Genomic DNA, 22,180 nt, shown 5'->3' with positions numbered 1-22,180 from the left:
TATAGTAACCCTTCCAGTTCGAGGAGTCTCCGGTAAGCTGAAGGAAATCGTGTATGAGCGTGGAGTAGGATTAAAAAAAGAAAAAAAGTGTCATCATATCGAGAGAGTATTCGTAGACTTGACCATAGCCGCAGCCGCTCACCATGACACTGTGCATGTACGGAAACCAACCTGGGACGCGAAAACCTAACTGGAGAGAGGGAAGGGGACCCCCCGTAGTTTATAATTCACCCCACACCGTGCACACTCGATCGTGATTGGAGAAAACTGAGTTCCGAATTCAAACTGCTTCATGTACAAGCTTTTGGCTAATGAGAGTTTTAGAGATCAGGTGGCTGTGGCTATGGGCTTTCGTTTACGTAGTTCATTCCATCGATGTGATGCGAAAAAAGTGCAAAAGTGGACAAAAATTATACCTATTTAGCTGGAACGTAGTGTTTTTTCCTCAAGTCTGTGATATGCGAAGCCATCTGGACTATTGTGTTGTGCGAGGGGGCGCGGGAACGGAACCCTGACCCCCTCTGGAAGAAAGGACCATTGATTTCAAGTAAACAGATGTGGCAAAAAGACCGTTGATGTAAAGAAAATATGGAAAAAAATGTTACTGAAGTATATGAGTATCTCGAAAAATGATCTTTGAATTTCTGAGATGAAGTATTGTGTTTCTTTCTTGGTTTTGGAAATACTGATAAAAAAGGAAGTCTACTTATAGCCAAAATGAAATGTGGTGAAAACATACTGATGTGTTGATTCCTAAAAGTATTCAACTCCCTTGGTAGGTTACTCATAAATTTCATGTTATTTTGCAGCATTATAATAAAAATAAGTTTTGTTTAAATTACTTGTCAGTTTGAATATAATTTAAGTACGTTTAAAATTCTTTGTGTTATTGTTTTTCAGAATACTGAGTTATTGAATAAACAGTAGCAGATCCAACAAGTGCTTTATTTTGTCAGACATTCTTTTATGGTAGATTTAACCCTTCCTCGCGAGAAACATTGATTAGATTAAAGGAGAGAGAGAGAGAGAGAGAGAGAGAGAGAGAGAGAGAGAGAGAGAGAGAGAGAGATTTAAGGTAATGTAAGATTCGGAAAGCCACCCAGGTTATTTCTTTGCAATGTGTCTAGGTAACTCGAATGTCTCTTGATTTTGGTCTTCTTTTGTTAATGCAAAAAAAAGAAAAGAAAGAAAGAAAAGAAACTGAGAGCCTGCATAAGTGTTGAACAAAAGAAAGTAAAGAAAACATGAAGCGGTTCCAAGGCACAGTGAACCCGTCCCGGCAGTCATTTTAGTTCTGTCGTATAAACACAACAGGATATCTAGTCAAAGATATCACATATCAAATTTGGAGTACATCGGGTGAAAATTGACGATTTTAGGCCCATTTGAAATTTTAGGCCTGACCCACCTAACACTGACTCCCTTACCACTAACAGGGGGTGACCTTTCTGATGTAATGAGGCATGTTATAAGATGCAGATTTGAAAGATGGACCTTTAAGTTTTACTTTCGTGTCGATATGACGAATTTGAAAGGAGTTATGGCGAAAAAACGATATTGTTACCTGTATTCTTTTTCTTTTCTTTAATCTTTTTTTTACCTACAGCCTGTGCCTTGATCCAATTTGGCCCAAAATTTAATCAGCTGATCAGAAGGTCATAGCCCATCATCCCTGTAATTTTAGTCAAAATCGCACCAGTAGTTTTCGCGTAAAGTTAAGAGACAGACAGACAGACATATAAACAAACAGACAAACAGAGTGAAAACAATGGCCGTCCCCGAGCTCCTCCGGGACGGGGACAGGTAAAAATGAAAGAAAAGCATTCGGGAGCCGAATGCTAATCGCCCGCCAGAATATGCTGTTGGTCAAGTTACAAGCTACTTACACACCAAACGTGAAGAAAATTGGCAAAACCCTACGGAATTCAGTCACCGCGTTTCACACAAAGACAATCCACATTAAAACTAGTTGACCTTTGACAGCAGCCATTTGGTGACCTTGACCTTGACCTGAATGCCCATTTTCGAAATCGTCCAAGATTTTGGCCATATATTGATACTCTAAAGGTTTCATATTGATAGTTCATTCCATTCATGAGATATAATGGTGCCAAAGGCAGGCGATAAAAACTAGTTGACATTTGGCAGCCACTTTGGTAACCTTGACCTTGACCCCGAGTGTCCATTTTCGAACTCGTCCAAGATTTCGGCCATGTCTTGATACGCTGAAGGTTTCATGTTGATAACTCAAGCCGTTCATGAGATATATGGGAACAAATACACATGCACACACACACACACACACACACACACACACACACACACACACACACACACACACACACACACACACACACACACACAGACGCGGGCAAAAACATTATCGCTCCGCCTTAGTAAAGGCGAGTGATAAAAAGATTTCGTTCATTTCTAGATCCCTTGACACATTGTATTAATAGACCTGAGGCCATAAACAGAGAGAGGCACAGACTTGGGAAGACAGTTCCTGAGCTGAACAGTTCTATCTTTGTGTCTATCTATAGCCAGACGCCTTAATCCCATAATGGGTGGACACAGACAAATCGTCTCCTTGTCACACTGTCCACTGTCATTAGGTTGCCTTGCCTCCAGCTTACATTCTCTCTTTCATGTACAGTATCTATCCACCTCATCCATCCATCTCATCCTTAGACTCCCCCTCCACCTCGCTCACTCTCTCCTAGTCAACCTTACATTCTCGACCCTCTGCACATGGCCAGACCTACATTTCCTATCGCTCTCAATCACATCCACACCAACACCACGACGCTATTTCACTTCCTCATTTATTTCTCTGTCTCTCCATGGTAACTCCATATCACATATATACATGAAAGACTGGGATTACCGGTTAATACACTGAATTAGAGGGCTGAATAGATAAGAAGTGAGAGTGTGTTAAGTGGGTAAACGGATGCTGTGTTCCCTCAGCAATATGCCAGCTAAGGTTCTGGGAAATGTTAGTCCTAAAGTTTACCATGCAGTATTCAACCGCAGCTCAGTCTTCAAATGTTTGCTATGAAGGAAGTAACACAAAGGTAGGAGATTGGCTACAGTGCATTGTGTGCATCTCCTGTCACTGTTATTTTTAGTTTGGCGAGACAGAGGGTTTTTGGTGGCTCTCATTTGACACAAGCATTAATTTCTTGATTGTTCCTTTTTCACTGAGAAATGCTCATTATGATCATACTGATGGAATGGATCACCTTCTATTCATCTAGACGTTTATAATTTATTTCTGTTATACATAATTAAGACAACCTAATATGCTCGTAATTAGCTAGCATCTTCTTTTTTTTTTCTTTTTTTTTTCACTATCTTCACTCTGGTGGAATGCATACAGACCCAGACTTACCATTATGCAAACCTTTTTCAGGGTTACCTTCCTACGGACGTATTAGGATGCCAGGTAAAGGAACACTGCATAGGAATGTCAGCACTATGAAATTTTGAATAGCTAGTTGCCAAAAAAGACGTAAAAAGTAACAGTGATATACAGGTGAGACTTGGGCGATGCAATTAAATGTAGGGAAGTACAAGTGAATCGAAAAGTAAGGCTGATTTTGAAACTACGACTAAAACTGGAACACCAGCAGGCTACAAAACACAGGTAAATCCATGAACACAACTTTAATAAAGCTATAAAAAGATAACTGATTCAAAATAAACAATAATGATTAATCTAAAATGCAGGGGATTATAAGGTCACCATTACGATTCCAGGAACGCAGTTCTGACGATATCAAAGTAGCCTAAAGGCAACTTCCAAGGACATGGTTTTGGCTGGAACAGATCGTAAATAATTCTCTGGTAAAACACAGGTGATTCCAGGTGGACTCAGGTACCTTTGAAGAATCCAAGATGAGACAGAACTCAAGGGAGCTCTAACTTAGCCAGTTTGTGAGTGAACACAGCTCTCCTGAGGTTTGTTTGTGAAATGATCAATATTTTTATCCCACCTGGAGAAGATTGTGAGGGTCGTGTCTAATTCATCCCGGGAAAAATACTTAACATATTTTTAGGGAAAACACAAGTACTCCGATAAGTATAAATGAAATAATCAATGTTTATTCACACCATAGAGGATGCGGCGAGGGCAGTATCTAGTTTGTCCTGGGAGAGAATATGAGGATCCTTAACTTGGCAGATGTACAGAAAACAGGTCATCCTGAGAAAGAATACGAGGGATCCAAATTTATGGGAAGACGCAGTTCTCCTGAGGTGTAGCAATGAAGTAGTCAGTGTCTATACCCCACTTAGAGAATGCGTCGAGAGCGGCATCTAGTTCGTCGTCGGAGAGGGAGGCATCACGGGCCAGGATCCAAGCTTGCTCGTAATGGCCGAAAATTCCGACGTCGAGACAGGAATAGATTGAGGTGTAGGTGGTGTAGTCAGTATCTAGTACGTTGTAGTCACCAACCACTGGTACTGTAAGGGGAAATAGGTAAATAGATGGGTGGAAAAATTGTCTGGCATTAGTCAGAACGGAACACTTGGGTGGTCATTAGAACAGAACTATTATTAACAAAAGAAACCGTACAATTGCAGTTGAAAACAAAACTAACAAAAGCGGCTGAATCCACTAATATATTTATGTATTTTGTCTTTCATTCCTGTTATTACCAAATGAGTAACAGTATTTAGCTTAAGGGACAGATTTTTTAGTGAGGGTGTTACTGTTCCCAAATATAGCCTCAATTTTAACCGGTTCGAGGGGTATCTCAAAAGGTTAATAAAATCGTCTGGTTGTATCTGTAATGATACGCTCCTTATCGTAGTGAAGGGGGTTAACAAAAGTACTATTGCTAATACTTCAACTTCTTAACCGAGACTCAGCTGTCTGAGGCAACTAACAGCAAGACCTTATCTGTATCCTCCTACTTTCTCTATTCTCATTTCAATGCCAAAGGTGGCTATTGTGTATAAGTACGCAACGACTTATCTTGCTCTAGTGATCCTGAACTTAATTCTTCTGAATTCAGTACTCTTTGCTTCGGCTCTCCTTATCATTCTCTGACTAAAAATATGTGCGCTGTTTACGAATCCCCTAATTCTACTGACTATCAAAAATTCTTCAACTATCTTACTTCTACGATGGAACACATTCTATCCATATCTCCTTTCTCTGAAATCTCCATTCTAGATTTCAATGTTCACAACCACCTTTGGCTCTCCTCTCCATTCACTGACCCACCTGGTGAACAAGCCTACATCTTTTCTATCCTTAATGACCTAGAGCAGCTTGTACAACACCCTACCCGTATCCCTAACCGCCTTGGAGAAAGCTCCAACATACTTGACCTCTTCCTTACAATTAATCCTTCTGCTTACACTGTTAATCTTTTCTCTCCGTTGGGCTCCTCCGATCACAACCTTATTACCTGAATCTGTCCTATCATTCCGGTACGGCCTGTGGACCCTCGAAAGAAACGTCAACTGTGGCACTTTCGAGCTGCAGACTGGGAGACCCTCAGGCAGTACTTCTTTGATTTTCCCTGGAATGATTATTGCTTCCATGGCCGGGAGCCATCTGAGTGTGCCTTGCGAATTACGAAGGTTATTCTCGCGGGCATGGAAACATACATTCCTTTCTCATATCCTTTGACTAATGCAAGAAAGACTTGGTTTAACCACGCTTGTTCTAATGCTGTCCGCAACAAGGAGAGGGCCTATAAAAGGTACCAGAGCCAACCCACACCTGAATCACATCTTGTTTACGTTTCTGCCTGGAATCATGCAAAGTCTGTTCTTCGCTCTGCTAAAAATAATTTCATCCGTACTAAATGCTCTCAACTCTCCAACTCGAATTCTTCCCGCTCCTTCTGGCACCTTGCCAGAAACATGTCTAACAACTTTACCTCATCATCCTTCCTTCTTTCATCTTTTCTACTCTGATGACTCTGTAGCTATTTCTTCTACGATAAAGCAAATCTCTTCGCTCAGACTTTCTGCTCCAATTCCACCTTAGACGATTCCGGTGCTGTTCCCCTATTACTTCCCCCCCTCTGACTTCTTCATGGCTGACATTAAAATTTCTTCAGCTGAAGTATTTTCTGCCATCACAGGCCTCGATACTAACAAGGTCTATGAACCTGATGGAGTCCCTCCTGTTGTCCTCAAGAACTGTGCTTCTGTGCTTACACCCTGCTTAGGTAAACTCTTTCGCCATTGTCTGTCAACTTGTACCGTTCCTTCTTGCTGGAAGTTTGTCCTCATTCAGCCAGTCCCAAAGAAGGGTGACCATTCCCAACACTCTGACTATCGTCCAATTGATTTAACATCCTGTGTCTCAAAAGTTTTCGGGTCTATTCTTAACAGAAAAATTTTAAAACATCTTTCCTATCACAACCTTTTTTCTGATTGGCAGTATGGGTTCCGTTAGGGACGCTCCACTGGCGATCTTCTCACCTACCTTTCAGACTCCTGGTCATCCTCCTTTCGGGACTATGGCGAAAGCTTTGCCATTGCACTTGACATCTCAGAGGCTTTCGATCGAGTCTGGTATAAATCTTTATTTTCCAAACTCCCCTTTTACGGTTTCTATCCTTCTATAATATGTGCCTTCATCTACAGCTTCCTTTCTGGTCGTTCCATAGCCGCCGTTGTAAACGGCCATCATTCTTGTCCTAGATCTAGGAACAGTGGTGTTCCTCGGGGCTCTATCCTATCAACAACTTTCTTCGTTTTATTCATCAATGATCTTCTAGGCTGTACACATAACACTATCCACTCGTACGCTGATGATTTCACCCTTCACCTTTACATTTGGTTCCCGCAACGTCTATCTCAGCAGTTACTTCAACAAACAAGGGATGAGGCTATAGCACATCTAATGTCTGACTTGGCTCGTATCTCTGACTGGGGTAATAATAATCTTGTTTTTAATGCATCAAAAACTCAGCTTTTTACACCTATCAACCCGACAAAATCTCCCACAGAAGTATCCATTAATGTTTAATAATATCCTACTCAATCCTGCATCATCCTTGAACATACTTGGGGTTTCATTCACTCGGGATTTATCTTGGAAAGATCATATTGCATCTCCCGTAAAATTTGCTTCCAAGAGATTAGATGTGTTGAGCCGACTCCATACCTTGTTTATCCCTGCACAGTTGTTGACTTTATACACGAGTTTTATTCGCCCCTATGTAGAGTACAACTCTTATGTGTGGGGAGGCTCCCCACATACAGCTCTTCTTAATAGGGTGGAGTCAAAGGCTTTTCGTCTCAATAACTCTCCTCTTCTTACTGGCTCCTTTCAACCTGTGTCTCTTCACCGCACTTTTGCATCTTTATCACTTTTCTATCGCTACCTCAATGGTCACTGCTCCTCTGAACTGTCTGCTTGCAGCCTTCCACCTCTATGACGGGTGCATAGCACCCGTTTAGCAACAAACTCTCATTCCTTTTCTGTCCAACTCTGTATTGCAAGAGTTAACCGTTACTCCCAGTCCTTCATTTATGCAACAGGTCAGCTCTGGAACTGTCTCCCTCTCTCTGTATTTCCTACTTCCTATGAGTGCCAGTCTTTCAAACGCAGTGTGTCCATGTATCTCGAAATGAACGGATCTTGAATTTGGCTCTCTTTTGTATTTTTTTTTTTTTTTTTTTCTTGGAAGGAACTGTTTTGAGGGCTCCTAGCCTTTGGTTCCTTCCTCCTCGCTTAAAAAAAAAAAATTCACTTCGATGTCTTTTTTTATAAGCATGTTTTTTCCATCGTCAGATAATTTTGGTTAGGTTAAGAGAGCGCCCTTGTAACGGAGAGTTGATGAAAGTTCCTCCTAAGCTAAATAAAACATTCTGATGGCAGCAAGAATGAAAGAAAAATAGCCGTCATCTCAGTGAAAAGCTTAGACTTAAAAGTTATGAAATTAAACCCAAAGTGCAGATTAGGGCCAAAATAATTAACCTTTTGCCATACGTGTTTCATTAGGTTTTTTCTGAAGAAGCCTGTTTAATGAAATGCTGAATTCATCTGGACCCTACTCTGCATCTGGTGTTTCTCCTATAGCTATCAGTCATTGCCGAATCTTAACTTAAATGCAAAAACTTTAGCACTATATATGATTGCCATACATCTGACAGTCATACATGTCACAGCAAAACACCTCACAGCATGATACTCCTGCATATCGTCACAGGATTGTGTACCCTCATCTATAACCAAAATGCGTTTCAAAGCAATGTCTTGAAGGAGGTCAGTGCAGCACTCAGAGTCTTCCTCCATAAGCAGTTCCCCGTCACTAGTAACCCAGATACACAGTTAAAACCTCAAAGGGAAGCCTGTATAGTGAATGTCAAGCAGGTTAGTGCAGTGGGGAAGCCTCTCCACTTCCTTCCTTGTCTGTTCTGCTGTGAACCGGACCGAAGTTCAACCCGAGGACAAATGTTCGTCCGACAGTACACTTATACTTCACTCCTCTGCTGGTTAATATTCCTAAGATGGGAGAAGCTTTGTATGCAGAGGCCTATCGATATATTACTTAGCTGAATATTTTACTTCAGCATCTCTGTTTCGTCTGCTGGTAAATAAACCTAGGATGAGGGAGGCATGGCATGTTACCCTGCCCATAGATAAAATAGCTAGCTGAATATTTCGCTTCTACATCTTACTTTCATCTGCTGGTTAACATTCCGAAGCTAGAGAGGCTTGGTATGCTTCGCTGCCCACAGATAGTTCTCCTTGATATGATGCATCAGGGAGGAAAGTGAAGAACATGACGATAAATGGAATAATAAAAACTTCGTCATGCATAACAGGTTAATGAAGTTTTATCCCAACACTTTTGTTGCGAGAGTTTTTCCCTAACTCGCCCAGCAGCAACTGAAATACACTATGAAACACGTCATGGTTCAATAAGGTTCTTAAATACTCATTTCAACGCCTTCATTTCGAAGGGTCTTTCATAATTTTAACGAAATAGATTCACGGTAACAAGAATGCGCTATAAAAACATTGCACTGAAAATACTAATAATCCCCATTACTACAAATACAAACAGATAGGTTTGGAACTGCTTTGGTCGCTGCTGGTTTACTACCAGAAAAAACAACTGTGATCTGGGGTTCATATTATGAGTGTGGAGGAACAGCAACCAGTGCGATTCATTTCATCTATTTTCCTGTGAAGTACGGACTGTGTGTTTAATTCATGTTGACACTGGACGATTCAATTCAGCTCACATAAATTGACTACAGCAAAAAGAAAATAAAAAAAAAATCTGCAATTACATCGTGGACGAGAAATTCGAACCTAGCAGCTTATTACAGCTAAAAGCCAGCGATTTGATTAAATTCAGAGAAACCGATCACAACAGAGAGATTACAGTGACCGTGCATTTAGATCTATGACTCAGACGATAGAATAACTATCTATCTATTCTATCTATTGCCAGACGCCTCAATCCCGTTCGGGGTGGCCACAAACAAGTCGCCTCCACGTCGCCCTGTCCCTCGCCATTTCACTGCCCCGCTCCCAACTCACCCCCCCCTCTCTCATATACCTCTCCACCCCATCCCTCCATCTCATCCTCGGCCTCCTCCTCCCTTTTCCCCCCTCCACCTCACTCACATACACTCTCTTCGTCAGTCTTTCACCCTCCATCCTCTCCACATGGCCAAACCACCTCAGAGTATTCCTCCTATCGCTTCCTATCACATCCACATCCACACAACAACGCTCCTTTATATTCTCATCTGTCAGCCTGTCTCTCCATGTGACTCCACAGGCTCCTCTTAAATAACTAATTTCCACTGCTCTCTCTCTTGACTTGTGTCCTTCCAACAACGTCCAAGCTTCACTTCCATACGTTAGAGTTGTTATCACAATACTGTCATGTAGTAACTTTTTCACTTCCATGCTCACTTCCCTGCTTCTTATCACTGCTTTCAAGGAACCGGCAACCTTTCTTCCCTGCTGTAACTTTTCAAGCACTTCACCCTCCAAACCTCCATCCTTACTCATCACACTACCCAAGTACTTAAACGTACTCACATTTTCCAATTCTTCACCATCCAACCTCGCTGTACATTCACTGACTTCACCTCTCTCAAAGACCATCACTTTACTCTTCCCTACATTCACCTTTAGATTCCGTTTCTTACACTCCCAAACTCATCCACCAAGCCTTGCAGCTCTCCTTCGTCTTCACTCAATAACACAGTATCATCTGCAAACAACAGTACAGGGAGTTTCCAAACACTACCCTCTCTCACCAGGGCCACTCCAACATCCACTACCCTACCTTGTACCTCTTTTATTGCCCCATCCATGTACAGATTGAACTACCATGGAGACATGACACATCCCTGCTTCAGCCCAACTTTCAAAGAGAAAAATTCACTCAGTTCACCATCCACACGCACTGCAGCCTTAGCAACATCATACATACTCTTTACAGCATTCAACAACTTCCCATCTACTCCATATATTCTTAATACTTTCCACAATCCTTGTCTATCCACCCTGTCATATGCTTTCTCCAAATCCATGAAAGCCACATACAACTTCTTTCCTTTCTCTAGAAACTTTTCCACTAAAGATCTAAGAATGAATATCTGATCTACACAACCTCTTCCCTTCCTAAAGCCTCCCTGTTCTTCTCCAACTAATTCCTCTGTTCTTTCTCTAACTCTGTCAATAAGTATCCTACCATACACTTTTCCTATTATACTAAGAAGACAGATGCCCCTATGATTACCACACACTTCTTTTTCCCCTTTTCCTTTGTACAAGGGAATAATTATACCTGACTTCCAATCCTCCGGGCCTCTACCTTCCTCCCACGCCAATCTGCACATCTTCCACATCCATTCTACTACTATCTCTCCCCCATACTTCAGCATTTCACCTCACACTCCATCAATTCCTGGGGCTTTCCCCAATTTCACTTTCTTCATTGCTTCCACAACTTCTATCCTACTGATTTCTTCCTGTCTTCTCACCTCCCTTGTCCTCCCAGCCATTCCCCAGCCACTTATACTCGCATTACTTCCATCCTCTATGTTCAGCAAATCCTTAAAGTGTTCTCTCCATCTGCTCACTTTTTCTCCCTTCTCCACTAGTAATCTACCATTTTTATCTTTCACTCCCCTGCTAACTTCACTTCCACCCTGTCTTACTCTTTTCACCTCTTTCCAGAACATTTTCTTACAGTCCCTCCACTTTACACTCAAGTTCCTTCCAAATTCCTCATCCGCTCTTACTAATCTTTTCACCTCTCTCTTTCTTTCTACATATAACTCTCTCTTCTGCCTCTCAACTTCTTCCACGCCCCTATTTCTCATCCATTCATTGTATGGTTTCTTCTTTTGTGCCACAGCCTGTCTCACCTCTTCAGTACACCACGCTGTTCCTTGCACCCCCCTCCGTCTTCTCTTCCGCCCACACACCACATCACATGCTGCACATATTTCTTCTGTAAATATCCTGCACACACCTTCCACGTCCCCCATCTGCTCCAATTCATATTTGCCCAATCGTTCCTCCACTTCTCTCTTATACTCTGCCTTTTTCTCATCCTCTTGTAACCTTTTCACTATCCTTACAAATACTCCTTCTTCCCATCCCTCCCTTCTTCTGTTTCTCCATCCTAATTGGACCTTGATTCTGGCCACCACCAAGTAGTGGTCAGAAAGTCCACTCCACGAACGTCTTTAAGCTCTTGCATCCATTGCACATTTTCGCATCCTTTCATCCACACACACATGATCAATCATTGCCTTCCTTTCATTCAGTTCACCACCCACCCTTCCCATCACTCGCCATGTATACCTGTGGATCATCTTGTGCCTGAAGAGGGTATTGGCTATCATCAACCCCCTCCTAGCACAAATGTCCACTAACGCATTGCCATTCTCATCTATCTCAGCAGGCACACCCCACTCACCAACTATTCCATCCACCTTCACATTCCCTATTTTACCATTCATATCACCGATCAAAAACACTCTCTCACTCTTTCCAAACTTTTCCATGCACACTTCCACATTTGTCCAGAACTCTTCTCTCACTCTGTTTGCACGATCTTGCGATGGCGCATACACACACACACAATCGCCCACATTTGTATTCCAACTTTCAATCTTACCCACACAATCCTTGACCCAACTGATCCATACTCTCTTATGCTCTTCTTCCATCTTTTACTCACAACTATACATACTCCTTCTTTTGCCCTCTCATTCTCACCTAGTCCTGCACATATACCCCATCCATACTCCCATTCTCTCACGCTCTCACCTCTCCATTTCGTTTCAGTTATTCCGCATACATCAACTTTCGCACCCTCAGGCACCTGGACAATCTCTCTCTCTTTCACCTCATCATTCGCTCCCCTTACATTCCAGGTTCCGATAACCATGTCCTTTGTCCGGTCCTTGGTCGTCATCGTTTGGTCAGTCCTTGTCCGAGGCTTATTGTTTGTCTTTTTGGTTAGTTGTTTTCCGGGGAGGGGCACTAACCCTCCGCTCTCTTATTTTGTATGATGTTTTCTCTCTCTCTTTCTATTCTTGCTAGCATCGGACGGTTGTATCCAGCTTCAGCAGAGAATTAGGTTGTGAAGAAGTTAATGGATACTCTTTGCAAACCCGATTCTAAAACCTGTTTCTTCAAAGTTAACAAAATCGCCCGGAAGTGGCAAGGAAAAAAACGTCTTCGAACTGAAAATGTTGTTGTTGTTGTTGTGGTCCCAGGCTCATCTGGAGCATCAACACAGTGGACTGCAGACTTAAGTAGCCCTTTCCCTCCTACACTCCGCCACCCTCCTACACTCCGCCACCCTCCTTTTGGGGGGACAAGGAAATATTCGAGGGATGTCTGTATACCCAAGCAGTTGATCCTCAAAGTGAATCGGTACAACCACATGAATTCCACTCTGGTATTATTTTGGAATTACACCCAACTAACGGAGACTGAAATTGGTATGTTCATTTAGCTCATGCAGTTCTAAGCAATTTCTCACTTACTTACACCGTCGCAAAAGCACTTTTTAGTACTTAATGAATATGGAGGGGAGAACCGTCCAGTCCCTGGGTCCGTCCATTTTCGCATCTACATTACGTTGGGTTGGGTTTGATTTGGGTTGTTAATGTTATGTAAGGTTAGTTCATTTTAAAGCATATGCAACAAATGACGGAAATAGGAGCTGGAGAATCTCCCCCTCTCCCTCTTTATTTTCTAAGTATGTAAAAAATAATTTGCATCGGATGCTTATACAGAAGAAAGTGCTACGAATTGTATAAATTGACTCATGAGCATGTTAAATTTCAGTGTCCGTTAGTTGGCTGTAATCCGGAAATGTACCGCTACTCTGCTGCACCAATGAAAGGTGAAAGTTTACAGAATTTAAGGTGACTGGTGTCCTCTTTCGCCCTCTGTTCCCGTCATTCCACTTAGTTTCTAAATACAAGGTAAGGTCACTGTTCTTTTTTTTTTTTTTTTTCAGACGTGAACAGAGGATGGAAAAGCAAATTAGGTACAGAAAAAAATCTATACGCCAGACTACGGGTGTGGTGTCCTCCATTCCTAAAAAATCTGTAACAGCTGAACTTTGAGGCAGTGGGATGAAGATTGGGGGGAAACAAATGTGCCCTAAAATCACCGACTAACCATCCAGAATGCTGAGTTGAAACAAGAGATTAAGACTGGAATATGATGCCAGTCACGAAAAAGTTATATGGAAATGGTGTAGAGCCGAAGTGTTGTTTTGTTCTGCCACTGAGCTACATGAAATAAGCTGCAAAAGGATGAAAATCTGAGCCAAGTTAAGGTGAAATGAGTACCGGAATAGATACGTTAATTGGGATTACACTTAAAGGTATTCCATCTATCTATTGCCAGACGCCTCAACCCCCTTCGGGGTGGCCACAAACAAATCGCCTCCACGTCGCCCTGTCCCACGCCATTTCACTGCCCCGCTCCCAACTCACACCCTCTGTCTCATATACCTCTCCACCCCATCCCTCCATCTCATCCTCGGCCTCCCCTTCCCTCTTCCCCCCTCCACCTCACTCACATACACTCTCTTCGTCAGTCTTTCACCCTCCATCCTCTCCATATGGCCAAACCACCTCAGTGTATTCCTCCTAACGCTTCCTATCACATCTACATCCACACCACAACGCTCCTTTATATCCTCATTTGTCAGCCTGTCTCTCCATGTGACTCCACAGGCTCCTCTTAAATAACTCATTTCCACTGCTCTCACTCTTGACTTGTGTCCTTAAAGGTATTATTATCAGTAAATTGCAAAACAGATGTTTCTGCTCAGAGTGGAAATATTGTCACAGACGCACGTTCATATATAATTCTTAAGGTTCTCTCTCTCTCTCTCTCTCTCTCTCTCTCTCTCTCTCTCACACACACACACACACACACACACACACACACACACACACACAATTCTTTCGCCACACTCTTAAATCTCTTAGGCACCTATGAAAACACAACCACAGACACTACCAGTCTCGCTCCTACCCTCCATTCATACCTACCTACCTATCTTTATCTATCTATAAATCTATATATCGGTCTCTGTCTGTCTATATATATCCATCCATTCATCCATACCTCCCTACCTATCCTTATCTATCAATTAATCTATATATCTGTGTCTGGCTACACATATATATATATATATACTGTATATATATATATATATATATATATATATATATATATATATATATATATATATATATATATATATATATATATATAGATAGATAGATAGATAGATAGATAGATAGATGGATAGATAGATAGATCCCATTGGATCCCAGAGCTGCTGGGCGAGGCACTATTCCAGGAAGGCCCTAAGCTTACCGCCCTCCACCTATCGGCTCATAGTCACGAAGCTCATTGGTCCCTACCCGGGGGTTCCCTACTTTATTAAGGTTTGAAAATTCCCAGTTCTGTCCATCGCTGTGGACACTGGGCTTCAATGGGAGATATATATATATATATATATATATATATATATATATATATATATATATATATATATATATATATATATATATATATATATATATATATATATATGAGCCTCTGAGGTACAGTGGTAGAGTGTGTGTTTCGTACACGGGTGGACCAGGGTTCGCCCCCCCCCCAGGGTACTAAACTTTGGGAGTGTTCACCCGGCCACGTACTGCATTGGCGGACACAAGGGGTGCTGTGGTTGAACCAGTGTCGTTTGCTATAAAGTATGCTTGCACCCAGTCGGCTTGCCCAGGCCTATTACACTTGGTTCACAGACTACACACACATGCAAAGCCACTCCAAAACTACAATTACACATACAAGCACTTCTCACCCTACATACAATCTCTACCAGACAGCCTAAGCCAATTGGTAGAGATACATTGGCTGTATCGTCCCGACTTCGGTCGGTAGAGGCCCCGGTCCTGCAGTGGATACTCAAACGGCTGATGATATATATATATATATATATATATATATATATATATATATATATATATATATATATATATATATATATATATATATATATATATATATATATATATATATTGTACAGTATATTAGCCAGTTAATCATAGTCATTTAGTCAGTTAAATCTGTTTATCTATCTGTCTGTATGTCTGTCTCTTTATCTATCTCCATCTCACTCACCGCCATCAAGGTGTAGCAGGAAGGCGCCGGGAACGTCAGTAGGCTCCACGTAACCATAGATGTCAGTGAAGGAACCGTCAGCCTCCAGCCCCGCGTTGTGCACCCCCACTGTACCGTCACCTGAAGGCAGGGTGGGGCTGGACGTTAGGTGGATAGGTGGATAGATGGGTGGGTGGATAAGTGAGGGCTTGGGTGGACAGAGGGGTGGCGAATAGGTGGGAGCTTAGGTGGATAAATGGGGGGTTCAGTGGGTGGGTGGATAGATGGATGGGTGGACAGGTGAAGGATTAGATGGATGGGTGGATAGAGGGGTGGGTGGATAGGTGGGGGTAAGTGAATGGGTGGACAGATGGGTGGTGGATAGGTGGGGAGTTAGGTGGATGGATGGATAGGTGGGAGTTTAAGTTAACAGTTGATTTATGGGTGGAAAGTTAGATGGATAGGTGAGTCCATGGCTGGGGAGTTAGGTGGATGATGGACAGATGGGTTTGTGTATGGAAAAGTAGATGAGTATGTGGATGGGTTGATAGACGGGTGTATGGATGGGTGGATAGAGTGGATGGTTGGATTAGATAAGTGGTGGGTGGTTAGATGGGTTGGTGGATGGTTGACCTGATAGATTAGTCAGGTGAATGGATGAAGAGATGGACAGGTGGGTGGATGGACAGATGGAAAGATGGATGGGTGGGTGGGTAAATAGTTGGGTTGGTGGATAGATGGCTGGATGGGTAGATGTGTGGGTGAGTGGGTGGGTGGTTGGTTAGATGAGTGGATGAGTGGGTGGGTGGGTGGCTCAATGGGTGGGTGTGTGGATGGGTGGTTAGACGACTAAGTAGAAGGATGGGTGGATGAATGGATAAATGGGTGGATGGATGAGTGGGTGGGTGGATGGATGGATAGATGGGTGGGTGGATGAGTGGGCATGTGGATGAATGAGTAGGTGGATTACTGATTAACAGAATGGGTGGGTGAATGAGTGGATGTTGGGTGGTTGGATGGGTGGGTGGATAGATGAGCGGTTTTGATGTACTGGTGAATAGATGAACGTGTGTGGATGGAGGTTAGGTGGACTGGTGGGAAAGATGGGTCATGCGGGCGATAAAAACTAGTTGATCTTTGGCAGCCAATTTGGTGACCTTGACCTTGACCCCGAGTGCCCATTTTCGAACCCCTCCAAGATTTTGGCCATATCTTAATATTCTGAAGGCTTCATGTTGATAGCTCAAGCCGTTCATGAGATACAATGGTGCTGAAGGCGGACGATAAAAATTATTGACCTTTGGCAGCCATTTTAGTGACATTGACCTTGGCCCAGCGTGCCCATTTTCGAACTCGTCCAAGATTCTGGCCATATCTTGATACCCTGAAGGTTTCATGTTGATAGCTCAAGACGTTCATGTGATATAATGGGAACACACACACACACACACACACACACACACACACACACACGAGGCGGGCAAAAACATTATCGCCCCGCCTTGCTAAAAGGCGGGTGGTACCAACAGTAAGAAACTAGCAATGTCCGGTGAAACAGACCACATTTTCATTCCGATATAGTTGTTTCAAGCCTCACATAGAAAGTAAGGGATAAAAAATAAAAGAAAAATGTAAACTGAGAGATATGGTGACAAGAAATGGCAAGTAATAAGGTACACTGAAAAAAAAAAAAAAAAGATTGGCGGTAGATGTGAGCGCCCATTCTCTCTCTCTCTCTCTCTCTCTCTCTCTCGGGTGTTTTAAGCCACACTGAGTGACCAACCAAATGGTTTCTCGTCATCCAGGCTTCCTATAACTCGGGAAACCATTTACTACTCTGGGTGGTAACCATATGCCCAAATGACGACTGGTGGTGTAATGGGTTAAGGCCTTCCGGTCAGATAAATCCTGTGGGATTTCCATGTGAGGGAAGGCTGCAATTTCTTGCTCGTGTTATGCCATTCTGGGACGATTGAAGCTGGTCATACTTGCCTTAAATATCGGGACAAAGTAGCCTAGCCCCGGGCCCCTACAATCATTTTTGTGTGCGGCAAACTGGGATTGGATGATGGTGCTGCTGTTGCTGGTGATCCTGATGGTGATGATGATGATGATAAAGTAATAAAAATATACAGGTACACAGGTTTACTTGACTGCATTTAAGTATGCAGATTTAGACATTAAATTAGATTATAGGGTGTGTCAGGAGAAAGAGAATAAATTTGAGAAGTGATCGACGAGAGAATTCTAAATAAAGAATTTTTTATTAACATGGGTCAAGATCTCAGTCACTAAGGAAGTACAGCTAATGATATTTTATGGGTGAATAACAGGGAAAACCACTTACGTCCATAAGGTCTTCAGTAACTGTAAGGTCGTCAGTAACTTCAGTAACTCTATAACTGTTAAGAGTTGAGCCTTAGTTGAGTTAGGATTTTATACTTCAAGTCAACTGTATACTGTATATAAACGTAGCTACTACAGTGTCTAGTATTTCTGTGCTGCTCAGATTTCTTGCAATGAACATCTTGTATTCTGTAACTTTTGAAACTAACGTCTCTCTCTCTCTCTCTCTCTCTCTCTCTCTCTCTCTCTCTCTCTCTCTCCTTACCATTATCAGAGTATTCGGCATAGTTGCATCTTTGTCCTTCTTCATCCGGGGTTTCGAACCTTGCTATCTCGATCCACTTCCCCAGGTACTGGAGGCAGAGGCAACATTTTACTATTACCATTATTATTATTATTATTATTATTATTATTATTATTATTATTATAATAATGATTATTATTATTATTATTATTATTATTATTATAATGATGATGATTATTATTATTATGAACAGGGGTACCCGGCGTTGCCTATGTAAAACTCTTTGATCGTACACAACGGAATTGCCTGCGACCCTGGATGGCAACTCCTCCCGTGGGCCCAGAAGACCCCTGGGATCCTACTTTACCCACTGAGCCATTGTTCCTCCTTGGGCCCATTTCCTCAGAGAAATGTTCCTTATGGACCTATTCCTACCATGGACCTATTTTCCCACTACTTTCCCACCTACCCCACCTGTCCTGCCCACCCCACCAATCCATCCATCCATCCGACCTGTTGTACTAAGAAATATACGAGTAATAATGGAGTATGGTTTGAGAGGAATGAAGTCACAGAGTGTGCAGTGAGGTTGGATGGTGAGGATATGGAGAATGTGAGTGCATTCAAGTACTTGGGTAGTGTGATGAGTAAGGATGGAACTTTGGGGGATGAAGTACGTGAAAGGGTACAGCAGGGAAGGAAGGTTGTTGGCACACTGAAAGCAGTGATGAGAAATAGGGAGGTGAGTATGGAAGTTAAGAAGTCACTGCATGATGGTACTGTGATCCCTACCCTGACGTATGGAAGCGAGGCGTGGACCTTGCAAGAGGGGAACAAGTCAAGAGTGAGAGCAGTGGAAATGAGTTACTTGAGAGGAGCATGTGGAGTGACATGGAGGGACAGGTTGACGAATGAAGAAGTGAAGGAACGTTGTGGGGTAGATGTGGATGTGGTTGAAAAGATTAGGAGAAATACACTGAGGTGGTTTGGACATGTGGAGAGGATGGAGAATGAAAGACTGACTAAGAGGGTGTATGTAGGTGAGGTGGAGGGGGGGGAGAGGGAGGGGTAGACCGAGGATGAGGTGGAGGGATGGAGTTGAGAGGTATATGAGGGAGGGGGGGGTGAGTTGGGGGGAGGGGAGTCAAATGGTGGGTGACAGAGTGACTTGGAGGCGTTTTGTCTGCGGCCACCCTTTGCGGGATTAGGGCGTCGGGCTATAGATAGATAGATAGATGGTTGTAGAAGTGAAAAAAAAGTCTTCGGTAACCGGCTACCTTGTTTCCGCAATGCTGACAGTATTTCTAATCAGTTCTAATCTTAGCCATCAGGGACGCTACTTTTGCAATGGTAATATACACATTAAATGTGTCGTAAAAAGTTATGACTGTTAGAGCTGCTTCAAGATTTCTACCGTATATGCATCCACCTCGATCTTCATAGAGGACAAACAGACAGACAGATGGACAAATATTCTCATGTGTGTGTGTGTGTGTGTGTGTGTGTGTGTGTATATATATATATATATATATATATATATATATATATATATATATATATATATATATATATATATATGAATTATTAATATCATAATTATTATTGATTAACATTATTTTGGCAAGTGAGGGAACCTACCAGCTACTCACTTGATGAAGTGGCAGATATCAACTACTATTACCTCACAGTTTTCCCCTATATCACTTTCTGCAGCTGTGACTGACAAATGAAGCACCCAGATATTCTCATAGACTCTAATGTATTTGCTCTCACCTGGCAAAGATACGTAGTTAATAAGCAAGTGTATTCAGATAGGTTGGTGTAAGAACTGAAATGAAACTTAACAAATTCATCAATAGTCTGGCCGAGATTCGATCCCTGGCTCACGCACTGTAAATGCATGCACATTACCACCGAGCCAAACAGAGGATCCCCATTTGGCCAGCGGGCAACATGGACATGTACAGACCCCATTACATCCCTCTTTTTTCCCTTTGGTGATTAATTTGGTGAGTTTTGAACACACATGGTAGCATAGCATTGGAGGCCACCACTGGGGATGCTGCGGACCACACCGAACAGCTCATCCCCGGGATGTAAGGATATGAACGCTGTCAGCTAACCAAGAAACAACATCAAATTGCCAACCAAGCCTGGCCTCACATCCCACACTGCTGCTCACCAGTGTAATAGCTGTAATGAAACTTAACAAACTAATCACTAGTCTGACCAAGATTTGATCCCTAGCTCATGCACTCCAAATGCGAGCACGTTACCACTGAGCCAAACATAGGATCCACACTTTGCCTACAGGCAATGCAAGCATTTATAGTAAATGTCCTTTAATCTGAAATGCAGTAGCCCACGGACCTTCCAGATTATCAGATTTTCTGGACTATCAGACAGGTACCTGAAAATGTTCAAAACATACTCATAAAACACCCAAAAAAACACCCTCCCAGAAAAAAAAACATCCGGGACCTCCTGAACGTCAGTGTGGGTGTGGAATTGGATAGTTCGGCACACCACTTTCAGCTATTTCTTTATAATTTTTATTTTTTCCCGATTTTTCTCAAATTTTTACCTAAAAAAGCTAAAAATGACTTTGAGCTGGAAATTCCCAACTGTCGGGTTTTCTGAACCATCGGATGCCGGATTATCGGAAGTTCACTGAATATACCCCATTATATCCCTCTTTTCTCCCTTTTGTGATTAAATTGTGAGTTTCGAACACACATGGTTGCTTAGAATTTGAGGCCACCATTAGGGATGATGCGGACCATGCAGATCAGCTCATTCTGTGATGCAAGGATGCTATCAGCCTACCAAGGAACATCAAAATTGTCAACCAAGCCTCGCCTCACATCCCACACTAAACAGATTAATTACACTGTCCTGGCCGGGATTCGAACTCAGGTCTCCACGCTCCAAAGCGCGCACGTTGCCACTGAGTAAAACAGAAGATCCCCCCCTTTGCCTACGGGCAATGCGGGCAATTATAAACCCCATTACATGGGTAACTTTGACAAGTAACCAAGGAGGTTAATTCCCATGTCAGAAGTAAGGTTCATCTAATTTCTTGCAACCACGACTTAGTATTCATACCGCTGGAGTGGCTCGCTTCCAGAATGGTGGAGAAATTAGAAAAGTAACCAAGGAGGCTCACTCCAACCGCCTACCTAAGGCTCACCTAATTTCCTGCAGCCACATGACTTAGTATTCAAGTTGTGGGAATGGCACAGTTCTGTCAGACGAGAGCAAATCGGCCATACCAGCACGACATGCAACCGCGGGTTAACCATTCAGGTCCCTAAATCAAATACCCCATACTAAATACTTACTGGGGGAATCTCGAAATCCTCCTTGGGCACGAAATGAGGGCACTTTCCCGGCTTTATGTCCTGACCCAGTGCTAGAGTCAGGCCAAGCAGCAGGAGGGGGAGTACTCGCATTGTTGGGGTTTGCATTCGAGGGCTGGCTGTGAAAGTTGAGGGTGGTGGTTGAGGGTATTTATAGGCGGTGGGAGGCTTCTTATCGCTGAAGTGTAGCCTCATATTCTCTCCTTCTCGTCTTGTTTTTTTCTTCCTTTCTTTGTCTCTACCTTCCCTTTATCTCACTATTTCTTCCTCCTCCCTTTCTCCCCCCCTCCCCCCTCTCTCTCTCTGCGTAAACCTATGGCTGAGAACGGAACAGATGTTGGATGGTAGGGTCTGGGAAGAATATGGTAACCTTTTTGTACAAGTTGTGTAAGTGTGTGTGTGTGTGTGTGTGTGTGTGTGTGTGTGTGTGTGTGTGTGTGCAGTCAATAGAAGACGTACTGAGACTTCTACATTGTTTAAAGCTGGAATTGGGTACTAATATTTTTCTCTTTCGATGGGCTCTGTGTGACTGGAAAAGTGAGTGAGTGAGAGAGAGAGAGAGAGAGAGAGAGAGAG

The 22,180-nt window shown here is 42.7% G+C and overlaps 1 protein-coding gene across 1 annotated transcript; it reads right to left on the bottom strand.

Annotated features, from left to right (window-relative positions):
• Nucleotides 1-4,234: 4,234 nt before the first annotated feature.
• On the bottom strand, nt 4,235-21,799 carry LOC145402712 (apolipoprotein D-like). The gene is made up of 4 exons (XM_080274682.1): nt 21,587-21,799; nt 18,267-18,354; nt 15,677-15,796; nt 4,235-4,467 (listed from the first exon to the last, which is right to left on the bottom strand). The coding sequence occupies exons 1-4, from the start codon at nt 21,797-21,799 to the stop codon at nt 4,235-4,237; spliced, it is 654 nt and encodes a 217-aa protein (XP_080130808.1).
• Between the last annotated feature and the right edge of the window lie 381 nt (nt 21,800-22,180).

Source organism: Coenobita brevimanus, chromosome 58, assembly GCF_032717465.1.
Source record: "Coenobita brevimanus isolate Jiangsu-jjx chromosome 58, ASM3271746v2, whole genome shotgun sequence".
Taxonomy (NCBI): domain Eukaryota; kingdom Metazoa; phylum Arthropoda; class Malacostraca; order Decapoda; family Coenobitidae; genus Coenobita; species Coenobita brevimanus.
Note: the sequence above shows the minus strand (reverse complement) of the source record. Positions and strands in the feature narration are given on the sequence as shown.